The sequence below is a fragment of the Mobula birostris genome, chromosome 11, assembly GCF_030028105.1.
Source record: "Mobula birostris isolate sMobBir1 chromosome 11, sMobBir1.hap1, whole genome shotgun sequence".
Classification (NCBI taxonomy): Eukaryota; Metazoa; Chordata; class Chondrichthyes; order Myliobatiformes; family Myliobatidae; genus Mobula; species Mobula birostris.
Genome location: NC_092380.1, coordinates 106,097,696 through 106,116,912, shown reverse-complemented (window position 1 = coordinate 106,116,912; position 19,217 = coordinate 106,097,696). Strand labels below are relative to the sequence as shown.

General features: G+C 36.5%; 1 protein-coding gene across 2 annotated transcripts in view; it reads right to left on the bottom strand.

Annotated features, from left to right (window-relative positions):
* cstf3 (cleavage stimulation factor, 3' pre-RNA, subunit 3) overlaps positions 1 to 19,217 on the bottom strand; it is a 98,870-nt gene that overhangs the window by 68,312 nt on the left and 11,341 nt on the right. Inside the window, exons 2-3 of one of the 2 annotated variants that reach the window (XM_072272789.1) lie at positions 11,617 to 11,718; positions 11,353 to 11,448 (exon numbers count right to left, since the gene is read on the bottom strand). In XM_072272789.1, coding sequence (XP_072128890.1) covers positions 11,353 to 11,448; positions 11,617 to 11,718 — 198 coding nt within the window. Of the gene's footprint in view, positions 1 to 5,059; positions 5,081 to 11,352; positions 11,449 to 11,616; positions 11,719 to 19,217 lie in introns of those variants that run through there. The other variant, XM_072272790.1, reaches the window with a different exon arrangement.

Here is a 19,217-nt window from a genome sequence, read left to right as displayed (position 1 = left end):
GGACTTGGAAAAGAATATCAAGATTACATTTGCATCCCATACATTTTTGCAGTAGGCCTTCTACTAAAGATCTACAAATAGACTATGTATCCCACCTACTGCATTTCCCAAGAAATTGGTTACTAGCTCAGTGCTCCATTTGTACGAGCCTTAAAATATCCTCAACATTGTAAAATTTGCCTACTTAATTAAGCCCACATCCAAACTTCAATTAAGGTTCTATTATTCTCGCACCAAGCCAACCTATTCTCTAGTTTACCACCCTCCATAATTTTGCTCAATTTTTAGTTTTATATTTTTGCCCATTTGCCCTTGTTCATATCATTAGTACACATTTGCTTAGTCCCCTTAAATATAAAATACATTTTCATAGAGCTATCAATCATTTTAATAACATTAGCTTTTTTCTCCCCAGTGAAGTAACCAAAGGTATGTTTATGAAGTCCTTTTAAGTTCCAAGTAAATTTTATTATCAGAGTACATATATGTCACCACATACAACCCTGAGATTCATTTTTCTGCAGGCATACTCAACAAATCCAGAGGATAGTAATGATAACAGGATCAATGAAAGATCAGCTGGAAGACAACAAACTGTGCAAATGCAAATATAAATAAATAGCAATGCATAATGAGAACATGGAATTAGAGTCCTTAAAGTGAGATGATTGGCTGTGGGAACATCTGCATGGATGGGCAAGTGAGTGTAGTTATCCCCTCGTTCAAGAGCCTGATGGTTGAGGAGTAGTAACTGTTTCTGAACATGGTGGTGCAAGTCCCAATGTTCTTGTACCTTCAACCTGATGGCAGCAGTGAGAAAAGAGCACGGCCTGGGGTGAGGATCTCTGATGGATGCTGCTTTCCTACGACAGCATTTCATGTACGTGTGCTCAGTGGTTGGAAGGACTTTACCTGTGATGTACTGGGCCGAATCCACCACCTTTCACAGGGTTCTTCATTCAAAGGCACTGATGCTTCCATAGTCCCAGGCTGTGATGCAGCCAGTCAATATGCTCTTCACTACATGCCAAATGTCCGTAGGCCCCTAAAGAAGTAGAGGTACTGCTATGTTTTCTTCACAATTACATTTACATGCTGGGTCCACGATAGGTCCTCTGAAAATGTAACATCCAGGAATTTAAAGTTGCTAACCTTCTCCACCTCTGATTCTCCAATGAGGACTGGCTCATCGACCTCTGGTTTCTTTCTCCTGAAGTCTGCAATCAATTCTTGGGTCTTACTGACATTGAGAAATTGTGGTTACAACACTCAAATCCCCCTCCTGTATGCTGATTCATCACCACCTTTGATGCGGCCCAAAACAGTGGTGTCTTCAGCAAACTTGAATATAGTGCTGAACCTGTGCTTAGTCACAGTCATAGGTGTAGAGCAAGTAGAACAGGGGGCTAAGCAGACATCCCTGTGGTGCTCCTGTGCTGGTGGAGATTGTGGAGACATTTTTGCAATCCAAACTGACTGGGGTCTACAAGTGAGGAAATCCAGAATCCAATTGCATGAGGGTTTTGGTGACATGAGTTTTAGATGGTGAAGTAAACATTTGGGCAACTCGAAATTGCATACTAGAATATAGAGCCAGAGGAAGATGAAAAGAAGAATAGTTAACACTAGTAAACAGATGGCCAACTATGGTAAGAATGTATTAAGTTCCTGGCAAAACTGCATCATGATATAGATTACCAAGCACAAAGGTCCCGGGTGAATAGAATAGCATGGGTCAGACAGATGCCTCAGGTGTTTTGAATACCCCTCTGACCCTCCCAGAGTACACCAATAACAGAATGAGGGAGCCCAGTAAGCCATGGAAGGCAAGAATGAAAGCTGGGGCAGGATCAATGCAAGAATGTTAAAGGTAGCAATGAACAATCATATAGTTGGTCAAGTGAAACCAAAAACTCAGTTCATCCCTCATTCTGAGAACTGAGGCCTGCTAGAGGACACTTGTTCCTCAACCATTTATAGCTTCAACTATAAACTGAAAAACAAAACTCTTAGTCCCCTACCAATCTAAGTAATTTTCTGCTTAGTTTTGGGTTGAAGCAGAATATTGCAATCCTATCTAATCTACACTGCATTTCATAACCCTTCCAAAATTAAAACCACTCAAATTTAATGAGATCGTCTGTCTGAAACTGCTTCAGCCTATTAGCTGCTAAACCCCAGTGGTTACTTGCAGAGTCAATATGCTGCTCAAACATTTAAAGTGATAACCTTTTTATCTCTGCATTTTTGCTTTGCATCAAAAGGAAAATTCTAAGTAACAGTTAAGCATGGTTCTGATATACTGAGCATCGCAGATACTATTTGAAAGAGGTTTTGTTTGACATTTGCACATTGCATTTGTACCTTACCATTTTCTGCACAAAGTTGTCCTGGAAACAGCTGCTTAAGTATTTATGAAATCAGTGAGGAAATTTCTTCTTGTAATCCAACCTGAAGAGCCGAGACGAAACTAAAGAACAAGACAGATGCCAAACATCGCTGCCTTTTTATCTTTAGAGAGTTATTCTGAAACACTGATCTTTAAATCTCTGAAAGAATCAAGAAGGGAGCGAGGACCTTGTGGGTTGATATGCTGGTTGACTGTAAATAGTGATCTACTCATACGAGAAACAGCATTTACATTTAGAAATGTCACATTATAACATAGTCTGATCCTCTCAAAAGAATAGCAAAATCATCTGGTAAGAACCACGAGAGAATGAATTATTTAGAGTATATCATACGAACCCTGTGCCACTGCTGGCAAAATAGAGCTAATGCTACACTGTGTAGATGCTTGCAGGCTTGCCTTACTTGCAACACCAAGACAGAGGTCAGCATCCTGCAAATGGTGGTAATGAGATCAATGCTTCAAATACAATGAGATGGAAGCTGTGTGCCAAAATGGTGGTATTTTAAGGAACCCATCAATAAAAGTCAAATTTCACAACTAGGTGATTATGATAATGATTTCTCATTTATCGTGGATCCAAAGTAAGCCAATACAAGTTGTTTAACCAAATGTAAGCCTTGGCACATTCACATCTTCCATGCGTAAGCACTATGGTGTAGTCAATTAAAGACCATGAATGACTGCAGATTTGAATGCTTTGAGCTGCACTCAATCAAGCTGGACCTGAAAATGACAATGTATGAAATAAGAATTGAAAACTCAAAATCCATAATCTATTCTTTTTGAAGATTATTGCGAAGGAGAATCAAGGTAAGAAAAGCCCATGCTCCAAGAATCCACAAGCTACCAAGCAACAACTACCATGGCCACACACAACCAGTGAACGCAACTTTCATATTAAGAATTAAGAGCTTGTATAAGAATTTTGTTTCTTGCTGATCTGTGGTATAACCAGCCCCTCCACAACTTAGCCATAAAGTATAAAAAATATTTTACTCCCCCGTAGTGCTATTTGTACTTATTTACTTTTTAAAATAATTCTTTGTCTCTGAGGGCCTAGAACAAAAAACTGTTGTTCTCACACCATCAAGACTATCTGCTTGAGGCTATGGCACAGAGGCAGCATCCAAACACCTCCATCTGGGCCATTCTCCTTTCTGAATATTGCCACCAGGCAGGAAGTACAGGAACCCAAAGCCATACACCTCAGTCTACATTTCTTTTACTTGCACTATGTTTATTTTATCACCCATGTACAATTTGTGTTAACTTGTTTGTCATGTTTATAATGCACTGGGATGCTGCAAAAATCTAATTTTCATGGCATTCACCCATATATGTAAGCCTATGTCATTAAATGTATCGGGATAATGCTTCTCATACCAACAAATGCAATCAGCCACACATTCTCACTGTTCCACAGATGACAAAAATGCCATCCCAGCACAAATGCACTACCAGGGGAGTACAAACAATTGTTAACTGCTATTAGATTCTTATACTTTGGTGAAATTTTGGAGCAGCAGATATAGCACACTAATACAGAACAAAATAAATCAAATTAACTGGTTATACCTAATATGCCATGCCTATTTTTTGTACCCATAGACAACACAATATTAAACATGTTGATGCTAGATAAGGCCATCCTAGAACATTCCAGTAATCCCTTTTATATTAAAAACTTAAACTTTACTCTTGCGTCCTTCCTGCATGCTGTATTTTGCAATATATAGGCTATTTCTGCTAAAATTACCTCTAACGTATTAATTTAGAAAGCAACATTCTGGACTAGGCTACGATTATTTTCTCTAGAGCAAAGGAGGCTTGAGGGGTGACCTTATAGATACGCAAATTATGAGGGGAATAAGATGAATCACCAAGTCTTCTTCCCAGGGCAGGGGAGGCCAAAGCTCAAGGGTGTGGGCTTAAGGTGAGGGAATAATCTAAGAGACTGAAGGGACAAGTCTCCCCCCCACAGAGGTGGAGATATATGCAATAGGCTACCAAAATGGTACAGGTGGGTTTAAAAGATAATTAGGCAGATACACAGATAGAAAAGGTTTAGAGCAGGGGTCAGCAACTTTTTGCCTCTGTGGGCCGAATCCCATATTAATGAGTGGACAGTGGGCCAGATAAATGCCAAAAAACACTTGAAATATGGGAATTATCCATTTAAATACATCTAGTTATGTTTTGCCTCAAATTAATGAAAAATGCATGCTAGAAAATCATTTGTGCTTAAGGTTGCCTACCCCTGGTTTAGAGGGAATTAAAAAATTACCAATTCAGTTTGCTGTCAATTAAGTCACTACTTTTTTCCAGCCTTCAAACAAAAAGGCAAGCAGGCAAATGGGAATAGCTCAGGAAGACATCTTGATCAGTATGAATAAGTTGGTGCAAAGGGCCTATTTCTGAGCAGTACAACTCCATGGTGACAGCACATAAATATACTGATAATCTTCTGGAATTAACCAATCCATGTCTTTAAATGTATGCAGCAGCACAAAATATAGAACAGTGCTTATAGACAAACCACCCAAAACCATAGCTGGGTGGTTGAAAGGAGAAATTTTTTTTTTAAAAATTGTAAGTGCTCACTGAAGGTTACTTCATTTGACAAAATTATTAACACTAAGCAGTTACCTGGCAATCTTGAGTACTTTAAACAATCCATGATACATTCAGAAAAACATACGATTATGCCATGTCATGCCTGAGATTGGAGGTACACAAGAGACCTGAAGACAATGAATGTGAAAATCTTCAGTTATATGAGTGTAAATGAAAATAAATTTCAAGTTTTTCTTCCATGTTTGCTAATTTACATTCTCAAGATTAAGCCAGTTCTTCCAGTGTACAGCCTCAATTTTCTACAGTCACCATTTTGAAGATACTCATGGTGCCAGAGTAAACATCAAGTTGATCAAGAACTCCATTTATTGCCTTGAGATGTTAGAAATGTTTTTTTTCTGAAAATCTCCTGCCTCATATGGTAAGGTGTAGAACTTACCCAAAAGTTATGAATGCGATTCTTTAATGTATTATCACCACAGCAAGGCTAGCAATAATGATTAGATACAAAAGGAGAACGAAATCACTAGGTGTATGAGAAACAAAAGTTATATTTGATAATTCTATCCAAAGAGCCTTTAGTCAGTTCCAGTGAATTGAAAACAGGTCAGAATAATTGCTGTTACAATTAAACTGTTTAGTAGTTATTTGAAAAATGTTTCATTAATTCCTCGGGTTTTCAGTGTTCTAAATTTTATTGCTGAAGATAATGGCCTCATTTCATTTATTGGTGACTGCTATTGCATGTTGAAAGCCACCAAAATAGGAAGGTGAGCAGAGATGACTGAAATACAAGTTGGACCCAAATGAAGCAGAACATGTTTTGTCTCTTCATCTTCAGCAGCAAGAACACAGATTAAGTAGATTTTCCCTTCAGCTCAGCCAATAAACTTGTGTTCAAGAGGAAGTTGTGAAAGTAACATGTGTAATTTCAATGCTGCAAACTGCACAATTTTTGTTATCAAGATACTTAATATTGCACTCCTAGTTTGCTTCAAGGAAATTTTGAAAGAGCAGTGATGTGTGCACTGCTCATTTGCTCAGAATACAAGAACAAATAGATGAAATAAAATTCTATTACTTTGAATTAGCAACTTTAATCAAGAATATACTGTATTAATATTTTTAAAAATGGTGTATGCTGCAAGGGTTACAAACGCACAAAAGCCAAATTTGTTCACTACAAAAACAGGCAAGCTTAAATCATACTACCTTTGCAATGTTAAAAAGCATCATGACAAATGTAGATCAGTGGATGCAACAAACTGGAAAGAGGTTGTGTAAACTTCTCACGCTTTGGAATATGCACTCTATTTGCAACCTTTGAATTTTACTTTGCTTCAATTAAGTTGATGATCTTTAGAATGGCTGCAAGTGGTATTCAAATTACTGGCTGAAAAGGATTAAATTTAGGTTTAGCAGACCATGCAAGTTAGAAATTATAAAACATGTACAATATGTACATCCTCAAACATGCAAAACATTATGTAATATCTCTAAAAGCAAGATTACTTGAAAATGAAGTCAGAGTAGGTGGTAGGTACAATTCTACCATTCAAAAGAGCCAGATCAATATCTGGAAAAAATATGCAATGTTACAGGACAAGAGCAGGAGAGTAAGGAAGGTTGAACTGATCTTTCATAAACCCAGTACAGACTCAGCAGGCCATGTTTCCTTCTGCTCTAATTTGTGAAACTGCACTGATACACAAAATCAAAAAACTCATTGCAAATTTAGTGCCAGGTATACAGTGCAACAGTGTATAAAAATGTCCTCATCGCTGCACAAACTTGTATGTAGTAACATTTTTCATTTGGATATACTACCACCTGCTGTTAGTGGTTAGGCAATGCCCAAACTCTGAATATTGAATCAAGAAATTACCAATTTAGTTTGCTGTCAATTAGGTCCCTACTTTTTCCAGCCTTCGAACAAACAGAAAGGCAAGCGCACAAATTGAGTTGAGCACCCAAGAACAATTTGCCACCCTCCAGAAGTAGATTCTCTGACAAGGCTAGTGGTTTCTCACTAGCTGTCTCCAATTGAACAACTTTGAAAAACCAAATAACAATGTGCTAATCCAGAGTAATTTGGAGTACAGTTAAGAAACAGCGAGTGTGGCACTACAGATACAGATGACAAGTTATTTTCTTTAAAGTGGACAGTTGAAGTTTCCATGTCACTTGGATTCAAATCCTTAAACTGGCATGAAGGGTTTTTGAACTATCACACAATATTCATAATCTAGGGAATAACTGTTTAGTTTGCTGTAGTAAAACAGAACTGGCTGCCAGATGTTACTATGTCGGAGAGAAGCAATAAAAAGTCTATTTACCATTGATTAATTTTGATTCTGAAATGAGTACGCTTTTGAGAGAACAGTAATCTTTTCCACCATGAACTGGCCTGCCCAAAACATTTTGGGCAGAGGAAGAAAAGGCTTTTGCAAGAAGTGTCAATGCTTAAGGAACCAAGTCAAATTGGAACGTGCAGAGGATTTTTTGGTGTATCAATGATTCTGGTAATAAAGTGCAAGGCCAAAGTCAATCTGGCATAAATAAAATCTGGCAACAGGGCTGCTTGAAGTCAGGAAGTAAAGAGCTAGTATATTTATAAGCATTTGTTGAATTGTTTTACCTTAATGCATCTTTACAGACAATAAAGTGCATCTGAAAAGCAAATGTTATAAACAAGTAATAAAATCTTGGGTTCAGTTCCAGGTTAAAACAACAGGAACAATCAGCCCCAAGTCTGCACTATTAGCTATCAAGTGCAAAGCAACTGTAAAAAGTAAACTGCCAACTTCAATTATATGCATGGAAGAAAAAACACTGATTTGTGACTGCATTAGCACTGCCTCAGTAAAAACATCCATTATAGTGAGGGGAGAATGAAAATTTAAACATCTATTACAATGACAAATATAATATGGACTTGTTAAAATAATTGTGTTGCTAAAAGAAACAAGCATTTCTAAGTTTAGATTTAGCAAATTCATAAGTTTATTTTACATATACCATTAAGCAATTCAGTTTATACATTTCTAGGCTTTACGTAGTCCTATTTAATATACATACAGATATCACAGGACATTTATGATTCACTGTATTTTGATATTATGTGCAAAATAAGTTCAGCAAAAGGCTCTTTGTGGGTATATACTAAAAGGAGTAAAGTGAAAGGTACATATTTGGGTATTTCAAAGTAGTTGTATATTTTCTCCCAGTGAGGGTACCATATTACCGTTCAGATTAATACTACAAATGTAATAATAGGAATTTGTACCGGCAAAACACTCAGTTGCCACTTTATTAGGTGCAGGAGATACCTAAAGTGAGGACTAGGTGTTACCAAAACACACAAAATGCCGGAGGAACTCAGCAAGTCAGGCAGAATCTATGGAGGGGAATAACTTTCATCAGAACTGCATTACTAAAATGTTTAAAGAAATTTTCACGATTGAAGCTCTGCTATGGTGGTCAGGTCTCGCAACAACAGTTACTATCATGCTACCACCTCAGCCAAATACATCAGCAATCAATTCTATTAGCTCAAGTATTAATCTAAGGTACTAGTTTAGAAAGTAGGCTTTGGTGTGCCATGTTATCTAACTCTGAGTAATGGCTGGACAAAAAAGGTCAACTTTCAGTACTCATATTCGTTGTTGTTTCCAAGCAGCTAACTCAATTGAAAATGATGTAACTCTGAGCCCTTCTGCAGTCCAAAAATTTACTGCAAGTAATTATTTTTTTTTTAAGTCTTAAATGTAGCTGAACTCAAGCTCCACTGCACCTCTATTAAACCTACATGAGAATCACTACCAATGTTATAGTAAAAAAATATAATCATATATTGTTAACGGGGTATTTAGAGATCTTAACATCCATTTTTTTTTTGGATGATTATACAGACTTATTCTCATGCTATCCAGAAATACACTTAGCAGGATATAACATATAATCAATTTATGTCCACATTTACTATAAAAAAGCAGACTTAACACACGGTTCAAGTAAAGATGCACAAGAGATCTAAAGCTGCAAGAATGAATTACCGATGGGCACCTTCAAGAACCAAGCACAAAATCTGTTATATAATGACATTCCAATTTCATTGCCCAAGTTCTTCCTTTGGGCAAATTCGCCACATTGGGGAGGGCGAAGAAACATTAACAAAGAAACATTAGCAATTAAGAGCTTTGTGGCATTAAAGAACCCCACCAACAATAAAAGCCACAAAGCCAAGAATTATTTTATTCAACTGTTTGCTGAGCCCCAGATGTTGGTGCAATAATTAATTTGTGTGTACTGGCACAGAACCGACAAATTCAACAGTTCCTTGCCAAGTAATACATGCACATTGATGTTGCCAGAAGCAAGCTAGTTTGATAGAATACTTGATGATTCTGTCACAAACCTCAAATGAGAAATATTGCAATAAAAAATGCAAAGCAGGAACATAATTTCCTAAATCTTAGTTTATGAATAAACATCTTCAATATTTGTTAATCAGGTTAACCTCCCATAATGTCAACAATTTGCTACAAGAAAAATTTCTTATATTTTTAATTAATTACTGCACGTTGCTTCTTGTTGCAATGTAATGTATCCTATTTAATGTATTTTAAAGCAACCGTTGGAATCTGCAGGTCGCTCTATGCCTATCCCATAGTTTTGAGATAAATTCCCTTCCAGTATCATTAACTTCCGCCTTAAACTATGTGACTTTACCGATTGGACCTATTCATCTCAGGCATCTGAACTGAACCAGATATTCCAGTCTGTGGTGGCTTTCAAACCAAAGATCTTGCTTTAAGAAAAGTTGAAGTGGAAGAGGAAAAGTGAAAAAGGAAATAATAGGATACCATACCTGACACCTGCCAATTCAAAATCTTGAAAGTGCAGATTAAATCAGATTAGTGGAATGTAATAAAGTTGCAGATAGAAATCCAACAGTATATTAAACCAATGTCAAAGTAAAGGATTACTGTGAATAACAAAGAAGCAGCAATGTGGGAAAATATTAACGATTCATCTCTAAAAGAACTTTGCAACCTGATTTTCCCCCTGACAAATAGGAATACAAATCTTACAGTGCCAGATTACTATAGTTCATCTCAAAGTGAAACTGTTCTAATATTAAGGTAACACTTCCCCCCGAAGTAGTATTTAGGACAGAATAAAAAGCTACTTTGACTTCGTAATAATCAACTGCTGCTGGCCAGATTTGTGAAGATCACCATGCATCAAAGGGTAGACATTGAAACTATACTTTGAGTTGAAACTTAAGGATCAGCTTGATTGAACAGATTCTGTAAACTTTTAATTTATGTAACAAGCTGATGTCTCTAGAACAATGCAATGATTTATAACAATTGCATCAGGGTATGATCAATGTTGGTAAAACCTTTGTGCAATAGTGCAAGCTGAATGCCAAAGCATAACAAAATCTGGTTATTATATTATGCACCAAAACAAACTCTCCTGTTCCCACAGTCATTCAACATCAGTAGTTTTCTGTATATAATTGACAGGAATAAAGTAACTATAATTTTTGATAGACCTTGATTCAAAGCTCAGCATCTCCCATCATATTAATGTCATGAAACTGTGATCATTAGATCCATAGAAATGACAAACTACTGCAATATTAAACTTAAATAAAAATATAAAGATTGCTCATTTAAACTAGTTTATTCAACCAGACATTTAATACTCTTACTTGGAATCATTCATTACACACACATTCAATGACTTAAGAATTTTTGGTTGTGTCTGTTGTATGGGTATCTGAAGCATTTATTTCAGATCTCTTTAAAAAAAAATAAAACAATTTATTGTATTTCTGTGGTGCTAGAACAACAACTGATTACAATGCGAAGTCCTGAAAAGGAAATAAAAGATTAAGCAAATACAGTATTAAATATTATGAGTCTCTTTGACAAATAAATGCCCCAGCTTGATAAAGGACTATTAAATACAAGATACTGTGAGTGAACAGAAGAAATGAACTCTAAAGAAATGACACGGGAGGCAATAAAGAGACACATGACAACTGAATAAAAGGCCAAAAGCACATAAGATACCATTAAAGACTATTTTAATGTTGTTGCAATTTCAACATGCAACAATCATTGATGTGCAATAGGCCCAGACATTAAAATTTCATTAAATACTTTAAATCCCTACATTAAGTACAGTCTGCACCTACAGATATCAAGATCCACCTGTAGCTTTCAAAGTCTGGCTATTCACTTAATATTGGTCTGGTTAATTTAACTCAGTGGTGTGAACTTCATGAAGCATGGTAGGAATATGCCACTTTTAAATTATCCTCTAAAATTGAAATGAAAAAAATTATTAACCTCTGCTTCAATGTATAGTTTCCAGAATCTGCCAGAACTTGGGAACTGTGTGACAAGTCGCTCATAGGTCTTCCGCGCTTTGTCTATTGGTTGGTTCTAAAAGTAAAAACCATCAAAAATGTTTACAGCATTTAAAATGTAAAAAAGCCCTTGATGTTTTACTCCCCAATCTTAGTAAGAGGCAATTTCCACAACTGCTTTAAAATCATATGTGCATTTTTCTTGAACTGTATAATAAGCAAACATAACCCTATGTCACTAAACCTGTGCCTCTCGTATGAGAATGCTCCAAGCATCAAGGTCATATGGATTTTCTTCTAATTTCTTTTCTGCCTTCTTTACTTTTTCCGGGACATACTCTGCAGCCTGTGGAGAAAGAGCATAAACTTATATCACCATTTGTAATATCTGTAATACCTGCTTTATAGATTTCAAAATATTATCAAGTTACACTAATCTTTAAAATCAGCTATTGTAAAATTAAACATACAAATGTCATCTCTATAGTCAAGCAAGCCATATAGCTCAACAACATTCTTGTACAAGAAAACACTAGATTCTAACATACCACCTTATCAGTTGTTTAAGTATTTGGACAGATAAGCAGTCTGATCAGCCTTATTTTGCTTTCCTTATACATAGATTTGAACAAAAATCAATCAGTGCCTTTACAATAAAAATTGCAACTAAATAAAGCACAATACCATTTAAAATCTATTAAATTTTACATAAATCAAATATTATTGCAAGGCACTTTCATATCTTAGACGGTCAGCACTAGTAGTGAGCAAAGAATCATTCAGAACCACAATGTTTATCAGTGAGGTCTCAAAGGAGATGCGAATAGGAAGGAATTGGGAAACACGTTAATGAATGTGCAGACCCTGTTTAAGTATGAGCATGCATGAATTCACTAAGTTTGGGTTCACTTAAGTAGAGATACTAGGACCTTTAAAGCAGCTGTGACCTGAACTAGCTGTACATTTACGTGTTCTTAAAATATTTTACTTTAAGGGGCACATAATACATGTATAGGTACACAGCTTAACAAGGCAGTACATGCAAATTTAAAATTAATGTCAAGTAGGACAATGGACTACTCTTTATTCTGGAGCTGGATTACAAAAGGTCAGAAATTTGTCGATGCTCCTTTTAAAGCATAGGATTCAATTGTGGACATTGCACCATATGAGGATATGCCTTGAAAGGGCTGCTATGCAAATACTCCATGATTGCAAAACTGAGGGTGTATCAGGATTAAGGTGTTAAAAAAAAAAGTGTACCTTTTCTGGGAAAGCTTCAAGTGCACAATTTTAAAATTAAAAAAGTTGACCATTCAGGAGAGAAGTCAGCAACTGTATCACAGATTGGAGAGCAATAATCCCAAAACGCTTGGAAATCTCTCAAGATTAATTTTTGTTCTTTATAAAGGTATACGGTGGTAAAGAATAAAGATGGTGGAATGAGATTGATACACAAACTATAATCCAAGGAAATGGTAGAAAAGGCAAGGAAAATTGCAAAAACACTTCACAGTGAGAGCAAGCAGATAGCTAATATGACAAATGTGCTATATTTGTGTTAACTCCATAGCTATTTGCATCCACTTACTGCAATACACACAACCATCTCTCATTTTTATTGTGGTAATGGGAGAAAAGAAACATGTACAAGTAAAAATCCTGAAGTAAAATATTTTAAGAACACGTAAATGTACAGCTAGTTCAGGTCACAGCTGCTTTAAAACAAGTTGCAATGGAAATTACTTCTGAAGGTTGAAGGTATTTAAGGTCTTAGAGCACATTCCAGATTCCAAAGTCATGACGTGCCTCTGCAAAGATTTATGGTAATCTAAACCATAAGGTAACACACTAACCAAAACTGTGGGAAATGTCTGATATGAGGGGTAGATCAAAGTGCCACTTTTATTTCTTTCCTGAGTCATTTTGTACTCTGTGCCACTAAATGCAAGTTTGTTACGCAGACGATCATGGTTGTATGGAACAAGCTACCACAGGAAGTGTAGAGACAGATACAATTACAACAATAAAAAAGGCATTTGGATAATCTGGGTACAGGCAAAACCTCTGCTCCATGCTTTTGTTGTTGCACAAAAATACATGTGGAAATGTCACTTTTTTTTGTAGGGTGCTGCAAAAGTCGAATAAAAATAGGAAAAGTAGACTGTTGTTTAATAGAGACTACAGAAGGATATTTACTTTTCTTCCTCCTCACTACCTTCTCCCAGTGAATTCTGTAAGAGCAAATTTCTATAACCTGCGGAGACATACTTGGACAGGAAAGTAGAAGGATAGTTTAATGCAGGCAAATGGTTTCACTGGCAAATGGGATACTTGTTAAAATGCAATATAGCTGACATGGACAAGATGGGCCAAACAGCCGGCTTCTGTGCAGTACAACTCGATAATTATTCTCGCTTTGTCACTCCACTCTCCCCAAATTACTTCAGCAACACTCCAAAGCTGTGGTTAAATCCCAACATCAGTAACTATTAAGTCTAATTATAGCTTTAACAAAGCCATGAAATATAATTCTGCACATTCTCATGGCAACAATACACAATATCATTGCCCAAAGCTCCCCCATGGTATTATCCGTATGCTTGAGATTTATAGTAATGATCAGATTGGGTACAAAGTATATTAGTAAGGTTTTAATTTTAACTCTAACAGACCTTTACATTTTCCATTCTTGAACAGTATCACAATTAAACTACGTGCAATTCATATAGTTGATTTTTAGTGGTTCCAAAAATAAAGTGCAAAGTACTTTATCACGCCAGAGGTTAATTTCTTTGCTTACTCCCCCTAGGTTTTAAACTCATTGGTGGGATGCCAATTACCAAGACATTAAAGAAAAGTTTGAAAGCAATTTCGCCGAATTTATTTTAAAAAAGCATTGTCTACAAGTACACAAAAGTGACTAGCATTAAGGCATGAAGGAATTTCAAAGAAAAAGCTTGGACAAGGAGTGGCTCAGGGATTTGCACTGTGACCTCAAATACATGCAATCTATATTAATAGTTTAGAAGGCTGAATGCACAGAGACCGAAACCTACAGACAACTGTCCTACAGAGCACCCTACAATTTACCTGATATTAGAAACTAGATAGGGAGGCTGAAGCTTCTTGAGGTTTTCTAGAATAGGTTCAGAAGAGGGTTTGAGGAAGCAACTGACAATTAAGCAAGCCTGAAAAGCACAAGTGATAGCAGTTTCTTTGCTTATGCTACAGCTGAAGAACTGGGAGAGGTCAGGATAGTGGCCAGGAAGAGGGGTAAATGGGTAAGACCAATGAAAGCAGTATCAAATGAAAGGTGGGAAGAATGAAGAATAAGGAATTATAGCAGAATTCTGTCAATATGCGGGGCAGAGGTCAAGAGGGCATGAACAAGGTGTATTCCTGTCCATGATTGCAAGCCTCTTTACAAATGTTCAGTGGAATTTGAAATTCAGTCATTAAGGATCAAAGCCTTGCTTTGATTACTCATGTACTGGAAAAAAATTTTAAAAAGTAGAATGTAGCTTAAATTGTGACTACAGAAAGATATTCTAAAAAGGACCTGGGTAACTTCAGACGAAATTTGAAAGGATGGCACAATATAGACAATACCCATATTTCAGAGCAGTTGCATTTCCAAAAAACCATCCACATTGCGTTTTACTGTAACACAAATCCTCTCTTCTCTATTTGATGTTTTTCCTTTATATACAAGCTATCTTATCAGATATAAAGTGACATTACCCTCATTAAAATGCTGAAGCCAATACTTGACAGGGGTGGAGGGGTGGTTTGCAAGGCAAGCAACAAATTTGTCCATTTAATTTTGTGGGCAATATGATTTGTATACATTACCATTTCAATTGGACTGGGAGAAACAGCCAAGTTCCACCTTTGCTGTGCCCTCAACACTCTGAGGACATCAACAGATGCTGCCGCACTCTTCATCTGCAAGGCTTGTGTAGCAGGAATGAAGGGACGGGAGTGGAGACACCAGGGCAAGCAATGGGACTTGAGAATCAAGCTTCAGGAGAGAATGGTGGCACAAAAGGAATTTAAAGGGGCAACAGATTAAAGCGTGGTGATTCGTGTAAGCACATCAAAGGCCTAGAGGTTACTTAAAATTATATAGCGAGTCGCGGAGCTGGCTATAACTTTTGCAGCTCCCCACAATGCAGATGGTTGATCCTTCTATTGTGCTTATTCCCTCCTACACCACCCCCAAATGTAAATTCAACAAGGATAAATTTTCACAACATAGGGGTTGCCTGCGGAGTGCTACTGCTTCTGAATTTTGAAGGTTCTCCTTTGAGTTTGACAGGTTCTCCCATTTCCTTCCCAATGACTTTTCTATGTTTCTATGACATGCTGGTATTATTAACGGACTACTAAAATTATCCCATCAATGTAATCTTGTGGCAAAGAACCAAACTGGAGATGATATATACAAGAGAGATTAAATTACCAGGCTTCAGTGAAATTTGAGGTCGGAGAGAAAGACAGGATTGCACTAATAGGACTCAATGTATTTATATCATAATAAACGTTACGCTAACATTTAGATACAACAATTGGCAAGCATAACGAATTTTCACTATTTCTCAGATGAAGTAGTTTTAAAAGAACCAGTAGCTAGATTTCTTATGCGGAACAGATAGAGTAGACCATGTTTCTCCTTCATGGGGATTCTAGAACTAGGAGGAATCCAGAACAAGTGATTGCAAGCTTGAGAAATAAAAAAGGCAAGGCATTTCTAATTTTGGGAGTTGAAAATCTTTGCAATTCTGTATATCTGAGACCTATGGAGGCAAGTCATTGAACATACTCAAGGCCGGAATTTTGGTTCATAGGGGAGTCAGTAATACATACAGTGGAGCCCAGATCCATCATAATCCCATCGAATATTGTAAGTTGGCTCACCAAGGGCTTAAATGGCCTACCACAACTTTTGTTTTCACTGTTCTCAAAACATACTAACGGCTTTAAGAGGCTTCTTTACGTGGCCCAGAATAGGTTTCTGGTATCTTGAACTGACTGGAAAGGTTACAAAAAAACCTCAACTCTATAAAATTAATTGCTAATATCACCAAGCAGTGATTAGAATTCAAATTTCCTTTTTTTGCATATTGACCGTAAATACAGTATCCCTATCAGTTAAACACATTAGAGTTTAGTCTAAGACCCCTATGCTGTTGTCATCCTGTATAGACTCGGTAAAGTGAATGGCCATACATCTTAAAGGAAAATCATCTCACTAGAGTCGTGCTTCTATAATGTAAAAGGAATGCATACACACTTCCAATTCAAAATTCCAACCCATTTCAATCCCTTGATGACACTGTTCTTCCACAACTTCGTGTTCTCCACTGGAAAACCTTCATTCCCCACCAACTTTGGCTTTTATCTGCATTTTCCTCAGCACTCTTAGTCTCACCACGGCTTCAGCTGTCTCAGCCCAAACTCAAGAATCGCCTACCCACACTATACATTATTGCCCCACTACCTTCAAAATCTACTTTGAAGCCTAGCACTGAGACCTAAACTTGCAGCCATCCACCAACAACTTTTTTTCTCAAGTCACTGTGAAGTACATCAGTACTTTCGTTTTGACAAATACCAAAATGGAATAAGGTTAAATTCAAATGATATGAAAAGATTAAACATAAACATTCACCAGTCAACTCCCAGTAAAGCATCATTCACCCATCAGAGTAGCACATCAACTCTGCCACTCTGACCATGCCAGCGTGAGAGCATTTGCAGTCTTCTATGTTCAAAATACCAAATCTTTTCATTAGTGTTAATACATTGCACAAATAAGAACTCAGGCCAGTAACTTGTTTTGACAATGATTCTACTGAAGACAATTATAACAAGAATGACAAAAAAAATCTAAGGGCTATCATACATAAAATTGAAAGGATTGCACAGCACCTTAGTGTAAAGTATAAAATGTAAAAAGCAAGCAAATTCACACAGGAATTTGAAACTCTAAATGTAGGACAACCCTTACAAGCTATTACATCTTATGCCACTTAAGAATTACAGCATTTAATTAAAATTATAAACGTTTTCAGTTTCTACAAAAGTTTTATTAATAATTTAAATTTAAGTGCATGTGATTAACACTAAACAAAATACTTTGCACTTTTAAAAAATTTAGGTGGAATATTACTGCCAAACAGACTTTATAAGGCAGCTGCAATCTGAATTCTGCACATTTTATATAGTTACCATTTAAAATACCAAGTTTTTATACTATCCCATTATGAAATAGCCTACTCTACCTACCCATTGTGCTAATTAGACCCCATGTCACAATTTTCTGCAACACTTCAAACCTCAAATCAATTAAAGACCTACAAAAGTACTCTTGAAATTCAACACATATTTGTGTCAGCCAACATTTCCTTCAAAAATCACATACTTTAACAACTTTTACTCAAATAACATCCTAACTGCCCAACAGCAAAATGAAAAGTCTGATGTGGTACATTCTTCTGATGAGTATATCCAGTAAAACTTTGAGATGACTGCTCTAATCACATTCAAATCAGGAGCTCTGGAATGAATTATTAAAGAATACATGCTTGTACTTTACAAAAGATAGAATCATGCATTGGAATTCCCCATTAGCAAAATCAGGGAATCTAATCCAAGTAGACTTCACTGGCACATTAGTCATTCCTGCCAACCATAGAATATCCAGATAGCACAATTTCCATGAAAAATGTACCACAGGAATTATAAAAACTTGAGATAAGCTAATTGTTATAAATATTGCAATTTCAATGCAGTTAACATTGCAATATTTAAGATACTGCAAATATAAATGGTAGGATTTAAAAACTCAACTAGTCCTCGCATAAAAGCAGTGCAGGATTAAAAAGCAAAAATGGATGTTATCAGTGGGAATGGAAACAAGAAATCATGGCTGCCATGTCACCAATGTATATGCTTAAGATCAAAGATAAGACCTCCAGCATGACATGAAACAAAGTTAATCCCACTGGAATTAAACACATGAAAATCACAGATCACAAGTAAAATGTTTCATGATCTGCTTCATGGAGCTGGTGTTCAAAACTACATTTAGGGTAGTTGGGCAATAGAAAACCAATTTCAGGATTGAAACAGCGATAGCAGAGGAGGCAGAAAGAGACATTTTGAATTTCAAGGGAGTGGAAATAAAACTGATCATCAGGGCAGAGGGTCAAAGAATTCCAGTAAAGACACCAGTAAGTGTTTTAATAGGGCCAGAAAATTAAGTTGGATGGTGGAGGAATCCCTGCATCAACAGATTGTCAGTCCGGGAAAACTAGCATTCACCAGATACAGGACAACTTACTGCTCTTTTCCAGAAACTGATGACTGCTTCAAATCTTGAGGAAACCCTGCATTGAATGAGTAACCGGCCTGTTACCAGCATCAAGGAAGTAGGTATCAAATCCATAAGTGAACATTACTTCTTAATCAAACATTATATATCCAACCTACTAGCCCACGTAAGCACAAGCACATATTCTGACATAATTACAAGAAAACTTAAGAAACTGGCAAACTGTTTTCATTAGTGGGGTTCTGTGGCACTCACTATAGTAGCACTCAACCTTGCGTAGAAATTAGTCAGTAAATCACCATTCCAAAGGTCAACGCAAAATCTATGCTCCCATTCTGAGGAATTATTGCACTTTTGGAGTTTTATTGAATTCAATTTATTTTCATCTGTTTCCATCTTCCTTTAGACTCCTTTCTAATCTTGGACAAACTATATATTGATTATGTGTTAAATGAATTCCTTGCATTTTACATTATTGCATCTGCCAATACCATCTTCCTAGGCAG